The 14,850-nt window shown below is 42.7% G+C and overlaps 1 protein-coding gene and 1 long non-coding RNA gene across 5 annotated transcripts in view; one reads left to right on the top strand and one right to left on the bottom strand.

The window, feature by feature from the left end:
- The window catches only part of LOC121586765 (heat shock factor protein 1), a 28,329-nt gene extending 21,265 nt beyond the window's left edge, over positions 1–7,064 (top strand). For 3 of the 4 annotated variants that reach the window (XM_041903736.2, XM_041903735.2, XM_041903733.2), the window contains 2 exons: positions 847–907; positions 6,051–7,064. In XM_041903736.2, the coding sequence (XP_041759670.1) occupies positions 847–907; positions 6,051–6,262 (273 nt within the window). In that variant the 3' untranslated portion in view covers positions 6,263–7,064. The remainder of the gene's footprint in view (positions 1–846; positions 908–6,050) is intronic. The other variant, XM_041903734.2, reaches the window with a different exon arrangement.
- Positions 7,065–11,811: 4,747 nt separating this feature from the next.
- LOC121585677 lies at positions 11,812–13,092 on the bottom strand. The gene is made up of 3 exons (XR_006003883.1): positions 13,013–13,092; positions 12,345–12,389; positions 11,812–11,830 (listed from the first exon to the last, which is right to left on the bottom strand). It is a non-coding gene; the product is annotated as an uncharacterized LOC121585677 (long non-coding RNA).
- Positions 13,093–14,850: the final 1,758 nt, after the last annotated feature.

Here is a 14,850-nt window from a genome sequence, read left to right as displayed (position 1 = left end):
AGGGGAGGTGACAAGTTAAAGAAGGATTTGTAAGCCTTGAGACAATTGAGACATGGATTGTGTATGTGTGCCATACAGAGGGTGAATGGGCAAGACAAAATATTTAAGTGCCTTTGAACAGGGTATGGTAGTAGGCGCCAGGCGCACCAGTCTGTTTCAAGAATTGCAAAGCTGCTGGGTTTTTCACGCTTAACAGTTTTCCGTGTGTATCAAGAATGGTCCACCACCCAAAAGACATCCAACTAACTTGACACAACTGTGGGAAGCATTGGCGTCAACATGGGCCAGCATCCCTGTGGAATGCTTTAGACACCTTGTAGAGTCCATACCCCGACGAATTAAGGCTGTTCTGAGTGCAAAATGAGGGGTGTTCTTAATGTTTTGTACACTGTGTAAATAAAGCACTTTACAAGTTTATGTGCAATAAGGTTAATATATAAGGTTCAGTCCATGCCAAAGGGCTGGAGCGGGATAGCTTGGTGTTCATTGTGTACGTACAATCTGGATGGTGTACATTTTGAGTGCAAAGAGCAATGTGCAGTTCTATGAAAGTGCGGGGTGCATAGTCTGTAGATGAATGGTAAACCATGCATACTGTAGTCCATGGATGAGAAGATCACTGTGGACCGGTTGGTGAGGGCCACGGTACGGGCGAAGACGCTGGTCAGGTGGCGTGAGGTTTTGGTTGTGATTGACCTGAACCGTTTGCCAGAGGGGAGTCTTTGGAAGGGGTATGGATATAGACCCACTGCCGTAGCAGGGCAAGGGGAATGTCTTACACATCCTTTTATTTTGTTCATGAAATAAGTGAAAGTGTCTCACACTGTGGCCCCGCTGTTTTTCTAGATCCAGGACTTGCTTTCATCAGATCCACCTAAAGGGGCTGAGAGGAGTGATGACTACACCGGTAAGAACTCCTAATATACTCTATATCATGCTGACTATGCATTTTTGCATTTCACTTTTATCTATTGTTTAATGGGAGTGACCGTGTGCTACTGCTACTACAATACTGCTACTACAATACTACTACTACAATACTGCTACTACTACAACAATACTGCTAATACTACAATACTGCTACTACAATACTGCTACTACTACAATACTACTGCTACTACTACTACTACAATACTGCTACTACTACTACTACAATACTGCTACTACTACTACAATACTGCTGCTACTACTACTACTACTACTACTACTACTACTACTAAAATACTGCTGCTACTACTACAATACTGATACTACTACTACTACAATACTGATACTACAACAATACTACTACTACTACTACAATACTGCTGCTACTACTACAATACTGCTTCTACTGCTACAATACTGCTGCTACTGCTGCTACTACATAATTGCTACTACTGCTACTACTACTATTGCTGCTGATGCTGCTACTGCTACTAAGGCTGCTGGTGATACTACTACTGCTACTACTTCTAATACTACTACTAATACTGCTGCTACTACTACTACTGCCGCTTCTACTACTTCTAATACTACTACTAATACTACTACTACTACTACTACTGCCGCACTCTACTGCCGCTGCTACTACTACCACCATGGAGTCAAATTCAACACCATTTGGGGTATTATATGGTCCCACCCCCATTTAGTCAAAGCTACTCAGGTTTCACACTTGTTTTTAATTAACTCCCATGTCATTTTAGACTTTTCTGTGTTGTTTTGAACAATCAACTCAATCGGAGTACATTTTCACTTTAGTAGGTTACTACCTTTTAACACTGTAGGGAGTAAAGCCTAATTTGCATATTTCCCACTGTGCTATTCGAATAAATGAATGAATGATAAGGTTACCACCAATTACCGTGACATCTTATTCCTTATGGAATCCAGCCAGAAGGACATCCAACAATCTTAACTTTACATCAACCACAACCGGCTGTCAAAGTGATTGCCAGACTGGAAGGTGTAATTTTAAAGGACTACCTCGAACATGTATACTAACGGCTGCAATAAATCCAACCACTTACAGATTGGGTTAGTTTAGAAAAATGCATGTTATCTTTGGATACCATAAGATCAATAACGATCAATGTACAAAAACAAAGCTATTGAAACAAACAAATTTTAAAAAAAATTCGACCTGCAACAGAACATGCTGGGAAATAGCATTTCCTGGTTGCGAAAAATTCGAAACTGTTTGCCTAATTTAAGTTTGACAGAACAAGCAGTGCAGAGAATCATTGTACCATTTAAACCGCTGTGAAATATATATTTTCGATAATGAAAAATATTGTATTATCAGCTGTTTGAAGCTGTGAAAAAACGAAACTTAAGAATGGGAAGCAGGCAAGTAGAGCACATGGAATGGAGCTACCGCTTCTCCAACCTGCTTTCAATGAGAATGTATTCGGAAAGTATTCAGACCCCTTGACTGTTTCAACATTTTGTTACGTTACAGCCTTATTCTAAAATGGATTGAATTGTTTTTTCCCCCTCATCAATCTACACACAATACCCCATAATGACAGAGCAAAAACTTTCTTTTTTACATTTATGCAAAAATAAAATAAAGAAATAAACTGAAATCTCATATTTAAGTAAGTATTCAGACCCTTTACTCAGTACTTTGAAGCACCTTTGGCAGTAATTACAGCCTTGGGTCTTCTTGGGTATGACGCTACAAGCTTGGCACACCTGTATTCGGGGAGTTTCTCCCATTCTTCTCTGCAGATCTTCTCAAGCTCTGTCAGGTTGGATGGGGAGCGTCGCTGCACAGCTATTTTCAGGTCTCTCCAGAGATGTTCGATTGGGTTCAAGTCTGGGCTCTGGCTGGGCCACTCAAGGACATTCAGAGACTTGTCCCGAATCCACTCCTGCGTTGTCTTGGCTGTGTGCTTAGGGTTGTTGTCCTGTTGGAAGGTGAACCTTTGCTCCAGTCTGAGGTCCTGAGCGCTCTGGAGCAGGTTTTCATCAAGGAGCTCTCTGTACTTTGCTCCGTTCATCTTTGCCTCGATCCTGACTAGTCTCCCAGTCCCTGTCGCTGAAAAACATCCCCACAGCATGATGCTGCCACCACCATGCTTCACAGTAGGGATGGTGCCAGGTACCTCCAGACGTGACGCTTGGCATTCAGGCCAAAGAGTTCAATCTTGGTTTCATCAGACCAGATAATCTTTTTTCTCATGGTCTGAGTCCTTTAGGTGCCTTTTGCCAAACTCCAAGTGGGCTGTCATGTGCCTTTTACTGAGGAGTGGCTTCCGTCTGGCCACTCTACCATAAAGGCCTGATTGGTGGAGTGCTGCAGAGATGGTTGTCCTTCTGGAAGGTTCTCCCATCTCCACAGAGAAACTCTGGAGCTCTGTCAGAGTGACCATCGGGTTCTTGGTCACCTCCCTGACCAAGGCCCTTCTCCCCCGATTGCTCAGTTTGGCCGGGTGGCCAGCTGTAGGAAGAGTCTTGGTGGTTCCAAACTTCTTCCATTTAAGAATGATGGAGGCCACTGTGTTCTTGGGGCCCTTCAATGCTGCAGAAATGTTTTGGTACCCTTCCCCAGATCTGTGCCTCGACACAATCCTGTCTGGGAGCTGTACGGACAGTTCCTTCGACATCATGGCTTGGTTTTTGCTCTGACATACACTGTCAACTGTGGGACCTTTTTATATAGACAGGTGTGCCTTTCCAAATAATTTCCAATCAATTGAATTTACCACAGGTGGACTCCAATTAAGTTGTAGAAACATCTGAAGGATGATCAATGGAAACAGCATGCACCTGAGCTCAGTTTCGCGTCTCATAGCGAAGGGTCTGAATACTTATGTAAATAAGGTATTTGTTTTTTATTTTTAATAAATTAGCAAAAATGGCTAAAAACCTGTTTTCGCTTTGTCATTATGGGGTATTGTGTGTAGATTGATGAGGCAAAACATAATTTAATCAATTTTAGAATAAGGCTGTAACGTAACAAAATGCGGAAAACTTCAAGGGGTCTGAATACTTTCCGAATGCACTGTATAACTCACATTTCTATGTGAATTTGGTCAGGTCACCCGAAAAGCACCATACTACTCACACTACATACAGTGATGGAAAAAAGTATTTGATCCCCTGCTGATTTTGTACGTTTGCCCACTGACAAAGACATGATCAGTCTATAATTTTAATTGTAGGTTTATTTGAACAGTGAGAGACAGAATAACAACAAAAAAATCCAGAAAAACGCATGTCAAAAATGTTAAATTGATTTGCATTTTAATGAGGGAAATAAGTATTTGACCCCTCTGCAAAACATGATTTAGTACTTGGTGGCAAAACCCTTGTTGGCAATCAGAGGTCAGACGTTTCTTGTAGTTGGCCACCAGGTTTGCACACATCTCAGGAGGGATTTTGTCCCACCCCTCTTTGTAGATCTTCTCCAAGTCATTAAGGTTTTGAGGCTGACGTTTGGCAACTCGAACCTTCAGCTCCCTCCACAGATTTATGGGATTAAGGTCTGTAGACTGGCTAGGCCACTCCAGGACCTTAATGTGCTTCTTCTTGAGCCACTCCTTTGTTGCCTTGGCCGTGTGTTTTGGGTCATTGTCATGCTGGAATACCCATACACGACCCATTTTCAATGCCCTGGCTGAGGGAAGGAGGTTCTCACCCAAGATTTGACGGTACATGGCCCCGTCCATCGTCCCTTTGATGCGGTGAAGTTGTCCTGTCCCCTTAGCAGAAAAACACCCCCAAAGCATAATGTTTCCATCTCCATGTTTGACGGTGGGGATGGTGTTCTTGGGGTCATAGGCAGCATTCCTCCTCCTCCAAACACAGCGAGTTGAGTTGATGCCAAAGAGGTCGATTTTGGTCTGACCACAACACTTTCACCCAGTTCTCCTCTGAATCATTCAGATGTTCATTGGCAAACTTCAGACGGGCCTGTATATGTGCTTTCTTGAGCAGGGGGACCTTGCGGGCGCTGCAGGATTTCAGTCCTTCACGGCGTAGTGTGTTACCAATTGTTTTCTTGGTGACTATGGTCCCAGCTGCCTTGAGATCATTGACAAGATCCTCCCGTGTAGTTCTGGGCTGATTCCTCACTGTTCTCATGATCATTGCAACACGAGGTGAGATCTTGCATGGAGCCCCAGGCCGAGGGAGATTTACAGTTTCTTCCATTTGCGAATAATCGCACCCACTCGCACCAAGCTGCTTGGCGATGGTCTTGTAGCCCATTCCAGCCTTGTGTAGGTCTACAATCTTGTCCCTGACATCCTTGGAGAGCTCTTTGGTCTTGGCCATGGTGGAGAGTTTGGAATCTGATTGATTGATTGCTTCTGTGGACAGGTGTCTTTTATACAGGTAACAAGCTGAGATTAGGAGCACTCCCTTTAAGAGTGTGCTCCTAATCTCAGCTCGTTACCTGTATAAAAGATACCTGGGAGCCAGAAATCTTTCTGATTGAGAGGGGGTCAAATACTTATTTCCCTCATTAAAATGCAAATCAATTTATAACATTTTTGACATGCGTTTTTCTGGATTTTGTTGTTGTTATTCTGTCTGTCACTGTTAGAAATAAACCTACTATTAAAATTATAGACTGATCATTTCTTTTTCAGTGGGCAAACGTACAAAATCAGCAGGGGATCAAATATTTTTTTCCCCTCACTGTACAAGGTTGAATCAACTGAAAATATCTGACTTTAAAAAAACGTTAACACTGTGAATTTAACACTTCTTGCCGTGTTCTCCAAAGTGTAAAGGGGCTGTGGATACTCACTCCATAGATGTCTCTCTCTGTCTCAGGTTACTCTTAATGAAGTTAAACGTACTCGATCTCAATGACCTCCAGTTATCAACACTAACTACAGGAAGTGTATCACTCTGAGGGGTTTAGATAACTACAGTAGTCAATAAAACTTTTTTTTTTTTTCTACGCTTCCAACTTTCCTTGATTTTTATAATGCAATGCTCAGCCATTATATGTAAATTATGCTTCTTTCCCTATGCAAGAAAGGATCATAATCTCATGTGTTTTCATATTTCAGAGATCATAATCTCATTTGGCTTTCATATATTGATTAAAGCAGGGAAGCAGCTGGTCCAGTACACCTCCCAGCCAATGCTACTGACTGACCCATTGACCAGTGAGAACGGCGGGGCGGACCTCCCCACTCTGCTGGAGTTGGAGGGGGACTCGTATTTCACCCAGGACCAGGACCCTGAAGAGGACCCTACCATCTCGCTCCTCACCCCCGACTACCACACAGCAGCACCAGACGAGCCCAAACTATCCTAAAGCAATTTTTTTATAAAGGGATGAACTACAGGGTTTTATTTTTTATTTTGTTATGTTCATGTGCAGATGATGAAAAATCTACCTGGTTGAAATTGAATGATGATATTTGTACTATTCTCTGAGCTATTGACCTTCATTCATTTCAAGGCTTAAACTTCCTAGTGAAAGAATTTTGCTTTAGATGAATCAAACCAAAAGTTCGACTTAAGTTACTGGCATGGTTTGTTCAGCTCTTGGAAATTACTTCCTGGGTTGAATTATCAGTGATCTTATTGGCGGACATAAATAAAACTTCCTAAAAGCTCAATCATAATCATTACTAGGTCAAGTTTTAAGCATTGTTCACCAAGCTCCTTTAACTATTAAAAGTGGAAGTATGCAGAATAATTGTTGTGATACCAAGGAGATAGATCCAGTACATTACTGTTTCTGGGGGACAAAAACTCTGTTTTAATCTGTTTTTCTCTTATTAATTTTTTTTGGGGGGGGATTTTCTTTTACCTATTGATATAAAGATAGTACCTTCATCATAATGAAGTGTTTAAATCTTTGTACTGCACCAATATCTTGTTTAATTCACGTTAGATGTGGAATGTGTTTTCTTTGACATGTTTTCATTGCATAGTTCATAATGGAATGCTGTTGGTATTTCAGCACCTTATAGTTATTGAAGTTTTAAACCTAGAATCCTTCAGTTGCTAATCTAAGCATTCTTGAAGAAATTTCTTAGAAATGCCTCATGAGCTTAGTTCAACTGTCGTTCCCCATCAGAACCCAAAATATTGTGATACTCCACTGAACAAAAATATAAACGCAACAATTTCAAAGATTTTACTGAGTTACAGTTCATATAAGGCCAATTAGCCAATTGAAATAAATTAGGCCCTAGTCTATGGATTTCACATGACATGACTGGGCTGGGGTGAAGCCATGGGTGGGCCTGGGAAGGATTAGGCCCACCCACTGGCAAGCCAGGCCCAGCCAATCCAAAAAGGGAGTATTTTCTTCTTGAGGACTAGATGACCAACTGTCAATAACATATTACACGTCAGACAGTGCAGTGTTTCCCAACAGCACACATTTTTGTTGTAGCCCTGGAGAAGCACACCTGATTCAACCTAATCATCAATCCCTAAATTAGTTTCTCTAGAGCAAAAATGTGTGCTGTTGGGGGGACTGGAGTTGGGAAACATTGTTCTAGCGGATAACCCATCTGCTTTTGTTCACAGCAAGTATTAATGTCTTGAAATCAAATCCACCGATTTAAGACTGGCCCTTTGTGCAACAGTCTGCTTTTAAGATGCTTTCTGTATATGTCGAGATTGACATAATATCCCTGGGTTAATTATTCTTTGCGAGCCAGCACATCCCATTATGTGAATTGCTTTTTGGAAAGGAGATTATTTTAATTTAAAGCAGGATGACATGTATATCCTCCCTCAATGTCTACTCAGTCATATGCGCCTCATTTTTCATCTGAAAGCCTGTTTCCCTCGAGCGTTCTTATTTTATAGTCAAATCCTTTTCAAGGAAAACAAATGTATCATTGACTCTTAGTTGTGTGAGGAACTTTTTGAAATGTTACGCATACTGCCACCCAGAGGTTGTTTTGAGTTTGTTCCAAATGTTGTTTTATTAACGGCCATTTATTGAGACGGACAATGTGGAAATATTGGAACGTATTGACGTGCGGAATTCTACGTTTAGCACTTTAACCAATTTTACCGTAGCACAATGTCACAGCCTGAGAAACCCAAATTACGCATGAGAACAATATTTTGTGTATGGTATGTTTCAAATAAACATGGATGTTTTGAAATAAATGAATTGTACGTTATGCATAATAAATCTGCTGCATTTAAGGTGATATTTTAGTTGCAAATGATGGCTAAGGAATCAGTTGAACAGGTAATTGGAGAACATACAAACATTGCTCCCCCTTCAGAACATGAAAAATATGGCGACAAAGGAGTTTAAAAGTAACATCTATTTTGAACGTTAATGTAGAGATTACTTTCAAATTATGTACAATTAGCAATGTACCATCTCTGACAGTGGAGATGAATACTTCTCACATTTTCTATACTCTGAAACACAGTACTTAAGGAAATTCCAAAATAACAAAGCTTCATAAAGATTCAGTATATTTTGAGCTTTTGTACAACAATTTTCACGGGGATTAAACACTTTTTTATGATCCGTATTCATTTGAATCAGAGGGTTTCCTTTAGTATCCTCTTGTGTTTTTCTCGTACAGTGGGGAGAACAAGTATTTGATACACTGACGATTTTGCAGGTTTTCCTACTTACAAAGCATGTAGAGGTCTGTAATTTTTTATCATAGGTACACTTCAACTGTGAGAGACGGAATCTAAAACAATGTATTGCGAGATCTTGGCCAACAACCTCCTTCCCTCAGTAAGAGCATTGAAGATGGGTCGTGGCTGGGTCGTCCAGCATGACAACGACCTGAAACACACAGCCAGGGCAACTAAGGAGTCGCTCCGTAAGAAGCACCTCAAGGTCCTGGAGTGGCCTAGCCAGTCTTCAGACCTTAACCCAATAGAAAATCTTTGGAGGGAGCTGAAAGTCCGTATTGCCCAGTGACAGCCCCGAAACCTGAAGGATCTGGAGAAGGTCTGTATGGAGGAGCGGGCCAAAATCCCTGCTGCAGTGTGTGCAAACCTGGTCAAGACCTACAGGAAACGTATGATCTCTGTAATTGCAAACAAAAGTTTCTGTACCAAATAATAAGTTCTGCTTTTCTGATGTATCAAATACTTATGTCATGCAATAAAATGCAAATTAATTACTTAAAAATCATACAATGTGATTTTCTGGATTTTTGTTTTAGATTCCGTCTCTCACAGTTGAAGTGTACCTATGATAAAAAATTACAGACCTCTACATGCTTTGTAAGTAGGAAAACCTGCAAAATCGGCAGTGTATCAAATACTTGTTCTCCCCACTGTATATATGCAACGAATAGAACATAACGAACAAAAATAAGTTGACTTACAGTGTCATCTTTAAGTTTAAATTGACAAAGTTAAAACAGACAAACAAAAACAACAACTAGATTTGCTAGTGGGTTGGATCACTATTTCTCTGCCAATGTCGACCGGTCCATACACTGAAATCTGTAGCGTAGAAACTTACATTTACATTTTAGTCATTTAGCAGACGCTCTTATCCAGAGCGACTTACAGTTAGTGAGTACATACATGATTTTTTTTATACTGGCCCCCCGTGGGAATCGAACCCACAACCCTGGCGTTGCAAACGCCATGCTCTACCAACTGAGCTACATCCCTGCCGGCCATTCCCTCCCTTACCCTGGACGACGCTGGGCCAATTGTGCGCCGCCCCATGGGTCTCCCGGTCACGGCCAGCTACGACAGAGCCTGGATTCAAACCAGGATCTCTAGTGGCACAGCTAGCACTGCGATGCAGTGCCTTAGACCACTGTGCCACTTGGCATGAGGCTTCATATGGAAGTCAGCAGGTATCCTCCAGTTCCACATTTTCTGCACCTTCAGAATTGAAGATACATTTTAGTCTCTGACTGACACACATCATATCTGTAATTCAACTACCTTCAAGAGCTGATTAAAGGGATAGTTCATCCAAATAACAAAATCTCATACTGGTTTCATCACCCTGTAAGCAGTCTATGGACAAGACAGCAATAAACAAGTTTGGCAAACTATCCCTTAAATACTAGTTGGTAGAGCATGTCGCTTGCAACGCCAGGGTTGTGGGTTTATGCAACTCCCCTCCATGTCTCCGACCACTACTTTGTATCCTTTTCTCTCTCGCTCTCCTCCAACACTACTCACTCTGCCCCTACACAGATGGTAATGCGCCGTCGCAACCTTCGCTCTCTCTCTCCCGCTACTCTCTCCTCTTCCATCCTATCATCTCTTCCCTCTGCTCAATCCTTCTCCCTCTAATCTCCTGATTCTGCCTCCTCAACCCTCCTCTCCTCCCTTTCTGCATCCTTTGACTCTCTATGTCCCCTATCCTCCCGGCCGGCTCGGTCCTCCCCTCCTGCTCCGTGGCTTGATGACTCATTGCGAGCTCACAGAACAGAGCTCCGGGCAGCTGAGTGGAAATTGAAGAAAACTAGACTCCCTGCGGACCTGGCATCTTTTCACTCCCTCCTCTCTACATTTTCTTCATCTGTTTCTGCTGCTAAGGCCACTTTCTACCACGCTAAATTCCAAGCATCTGCCTCTAACCCTAGGAAGCTCTTTGCCACATTCTCCTCCCTGCTGAATCCCCCCTCCTCCCTCTCTGTGGATGACTTCGTCAACCACTTTGAAAAGAAGGTTGACGACATCCGATCCTCGTTTGTTAAGTCAAATGACACTGCTGGTCCTGCTCACACTGCCCTACCCTATGCTTTGACTTCTTTCTCCCCTCTCTCTCCAGATAAAATCTTGCGACTTGTGACTGCAGGCCGCCCAACAACCTGCCCGCTTGAACCTATCCCCTCCTCTCTTCTCCAGACCATCTCCGGTGACCTTCTCCCCTACCTCACCTCGCTGATCAACTCATCCTTGACCGCTGGCTATGTCCCTTCCGTCTTCAAGAGAGCGAGAGTTGCACCCCTTCTCAAAAAACCAACACTCGATCCCTCTGATGTCAACAACTACAGACCAGTATCCCTTCTTTCTTTTCTCTCCAAAACTATTGAGCGTGCCGTCTTTAGCCAACTCTCTTGCTATCTCTCTCAGAATTACCTTCTTGATCCAAACCAGTCAGGTTTCAAGACTGGTCATTCAACTGAGACTGCTCTTCTCTGTGTCACGGAGGCTCTCCGCACTGCTAAAGCTAACTCTCTCTCCTCTGCTCTTGTCCTTCTAGACCTGTCTGCTGCCTTTGATACTGTGAACCATCAGATCCTCCTCTCCACCCTCTCCGAGCTGGGCATCTCCGGCGCGGCTCACTCTTGGATTGCGTCCTACCTGACCGGTCGCTCCTACCAAGTGGCGTGGCGAGAAGCTGTCTCTGCACCACGTGCTCTCACCACTGGTGTCCCCAGGGCTCAGTTCTAGGCCCTCTCCCTATTCTCGCTATACACAAAGTCACTTGGCTCTGTCATATCCTCACATGGCCTCTCCTATCATTGCTACGCTGACGACACACAACTAATCTTCTCCTTTCCCCCTTCTGATAACCAGGTGGCGAATCGCATCTCTGCATGTCTGGCAGACATATCAGTATGGATGACGGATCACCACCTCAAGCTGAACCTTGGCAAGATGAAGCTGCTCTTCCTCCCGGGAAGGACTGCCTGTTCCATGATCTCGCCATCACGGTTGACAACTCTGTTGTGTCCTCCTCCCAGAGTGCGAAGAGCCTTGGCGTGACCCTGGACAACACCCTGTCGTTCTCCGCTAACATCAAGGCGGTGACCCGATCCTGTAGGTTCATGCTCTACAACATTCGGAGAGTACGACCCTGCCTTACACAGGAAGCGGCACAGGTCCTAATCCAGGCACTTGTCATCTCCCGTCTGGATTACTGCAACTCGCTGTTGGCTGGGCTCCCTGCCTGTGCCACCTAAAAAAACAACAACAAAAAAACACACATTGTAAAGTGGTGATCCCACTGGCTATAAGGTGAATGCACCAATTTGTAAGTCGCTCTGGATAAGAGCGTCTGCTAAATGACGTAAATGTAATAATAGCAGTATACTGTAGTATTCTGTCCTACCTAAGAGGCAGTAATAGGACTACTTTAGAGTCTTTGTTCATTTTGACTACTCACTTTTTTAAATTATTGTAGTAACAATCAAGTGCTTACATCTGTCTCTTTCAAAGGTACAGTATAACAGCACTGTTTTATCACCTGAAACTTTGCCATCTTACTACTGTAGTTAATCCATACAATAAAAATGATTCATTATAAGATTACATTGTATGTGTTTGAACAGGGGAGTATACACAACTAAAAGCCAAGTAATGTAGATAAAACTAAGCAGTTGTCAAATGATATTATACTGTGTGAGAGAAGCCTTTTGTCATTTAACAAATGTTTTAGAAGAAAGGAGAGAGACGTCAGCTGAGTAATTTACCTTGAGGACCCTGGCCAGATGGGTTGTACTGTTCAGCTGCAGAAACTGGAAAGAGCAAGCAAAACCGAGGAAAGAAAAGAGCCCTTGAGCATCTGTTCACGCTGTCACGATGACACAGGCACCATATCATTGTAAGATCTGAAAGCTGTGTCAATCCTGTGCTAAATAACAACCTATAGGCCTTACTACTCATTTAGCATATACAACAAAATATCACCTTTACTAAAACTGGTCAATTTGTCACATGGATCCAGTACACTATTTCAAAGACTTTTTTTTTGCATTTACACAGGCAGACTAATTCTGATCTTTTTGTTCACTAATTTGTCTTCTGACCAATCAGATCAGCTCCTTTGGCAATAATTGGCCGAATGGTCAGAATTGGGCTGCCTGTGTAAACACAGCCTTTGTAGTCAAATTGATAGATAGCTAGATATCAACATTACTGAGAGGTCTATATGGCTGTGTTTACACAGGCAGCCCAATTCTGACATTTCTTCCACTAATTGGTCTTTTGACCATTCACATCAGATCTTTTCACATCAGATCTTTTTCAGAGCTGATCTGATTGGTCAAAAGACCAATTTGTGGAAAAAGATCAGAATTGCACTGCCTGTGTAAATGCAGGCGTGTAACAGAGTTTGAACCTGAACTCCCATGAAACTTACCAGCAGGTTGTATCTGTTCTGTTACACCAGGATGACCTGTTTGGACAAATAAATTACATGAACACAGACCCTACAAACAGAGCAGGGGGACACCAGCATGAACGGGACAACCAGGGCTGTCTGTCGTCAATGTCACTGCTCATCAGCTTCTCTCACCCTTACATGCCTATCACTACCTAGACCAGGGTTCTTCAATTCCGATCCTGGAGGGCCGAAACACCTCTGTTTTTCATCCTCTCCTTCTAATCAGGGGCTAATTCAGACCTGGGACACCAGGTGAGTGCAATTAACTACCAGAGTAGAAATAAAAACCAGAAGTGTTTGGGCCCTCCAGGACCGGAGTTGAAGAACCCTGACCTAGACTATGATTCAATGTGAAGCACTTTGTGACAACTAGGGCTGTAAAGTGAAGCACTTCGCTGTAAAATGGGCTGTAAATACATTTGATTGATTAATCTATGGCAGGGGTGTCAAACTGAATTCCTGGAGGGCTTAGTGTCTGTCACGTTCGTTGTATAAAGGATCGGACCAGTGCAGCGTGGTATGCGTACATCTTTAATTTATTAAATAAACACTTGCAAAATAACAACGTGACGTTCTAAAGGTTCGCAGCAACAAGCCTAAACAGAAACAAGATCCCACAACATAGACAGGCAAAATGGCTGCCTAAGTATGATCCCCAATCAGAGACAACGATCGACAGCTGCCTCTGATTGGGAACCACACCCGGCCAACATAGAAATATATAACATAGATATGTCAACATTCACACCCTGACCAAACTAACTAGAGAATAACAGGGTTCTCAAGGTCAGGGCGTGACAGTGTCTAAGTTTTCTTTCCTCTCTTGTACATGATTGATCATTGAAGGTATTTGATTAGTTAGGAACTCCTCTTACTAATTGGATATTATTATTAAGGAATACAAGCCAAACCAGCATAAACACAGCCCTTCAGGAAGTGAATGTGACACCCCTGCTCTGGGCTCTCCCTCCCAGATCAAAGTACTATTACCACTGTGGCTCACTTCATGAAGCCTTTAGGAGAAATATACACTTGTGCAAGGTGTTGTGTAAATGAATATACCAACTTACTGGAAACCTGTAGAGTGGATCCGCTGTGACTACCATGCCAAAGATAGATTCAACATGGTGAGTAAAGGCGCGTTGTTTTGTTTTCCGCTGTGACTGGCAGTGTGTAACAAGGCTGCATCCCAAATGGTACCCTCTACAGTGCATTACTTTTGACCAGGGGACGATGGCATCCAATTCCCTTTATAGTGCACTATCTCTCTGATGTGTAATGAGTGGTAAGGAAACCTTACTCACCCGTGGCCACCGTGGCGTCTGTCTGGGATAATGCTCCATGTGTAACTGATGGTATTACATACATTCACACTGTATTTTTGGGGGGGCCAGTTGTGTGGAAACGTTTTTATTATATTTTTTACGTTAAGGTCATACGAGTGATTGGTGTGTGTGTGCTCACCTGGGGATTCGGTCTGAATGAAAACACTGTGGTTCTGCAACACCTGAGAGACAGTGTGTTGTGTGAGGGGCCTTCTCTTGTTCAGTTATTTACTACAGCACTTCTGATGTGTTGTTGTAGATGGAACCTTACCTGTAGCGTCCGAATCCATGAACAGAATCTGAAATGGTAAAAATGTATATTTATCACCTTCATCGCCTGGACATTTGTGTGTGTGCATCATGTGAGTATTATTTGTGTGCATGCATGTCATTGGTTAAAACAAACCTGTAGAGTTTGAGTCCACTGGTCACAGCCACATTGTCTAACACGGTTTCAAATAAGAGGGGATAGTACACTGTTATATTGTA

This window comes from Coregonus clupeaformis, chromosome 17, assembly GCF_020615455.1.
Source record: "Coregonus clupeaformis isolate EN_2021a chromosome 17, ASM2061545v1, whole genome shotgun sequence".
Taxonomy (NCBI): Eukaryota; Metazoa; Chordata; class Actinopteri; order Salmoniformes; family Salmonidae; genus Coregonus; species Coregonus clupeaformis.
The sequence above is the reverse complement of the archived record's forward strand: the minus strand, read 5'-3'. Positions and strand labels throughout refer to the sequence as shown.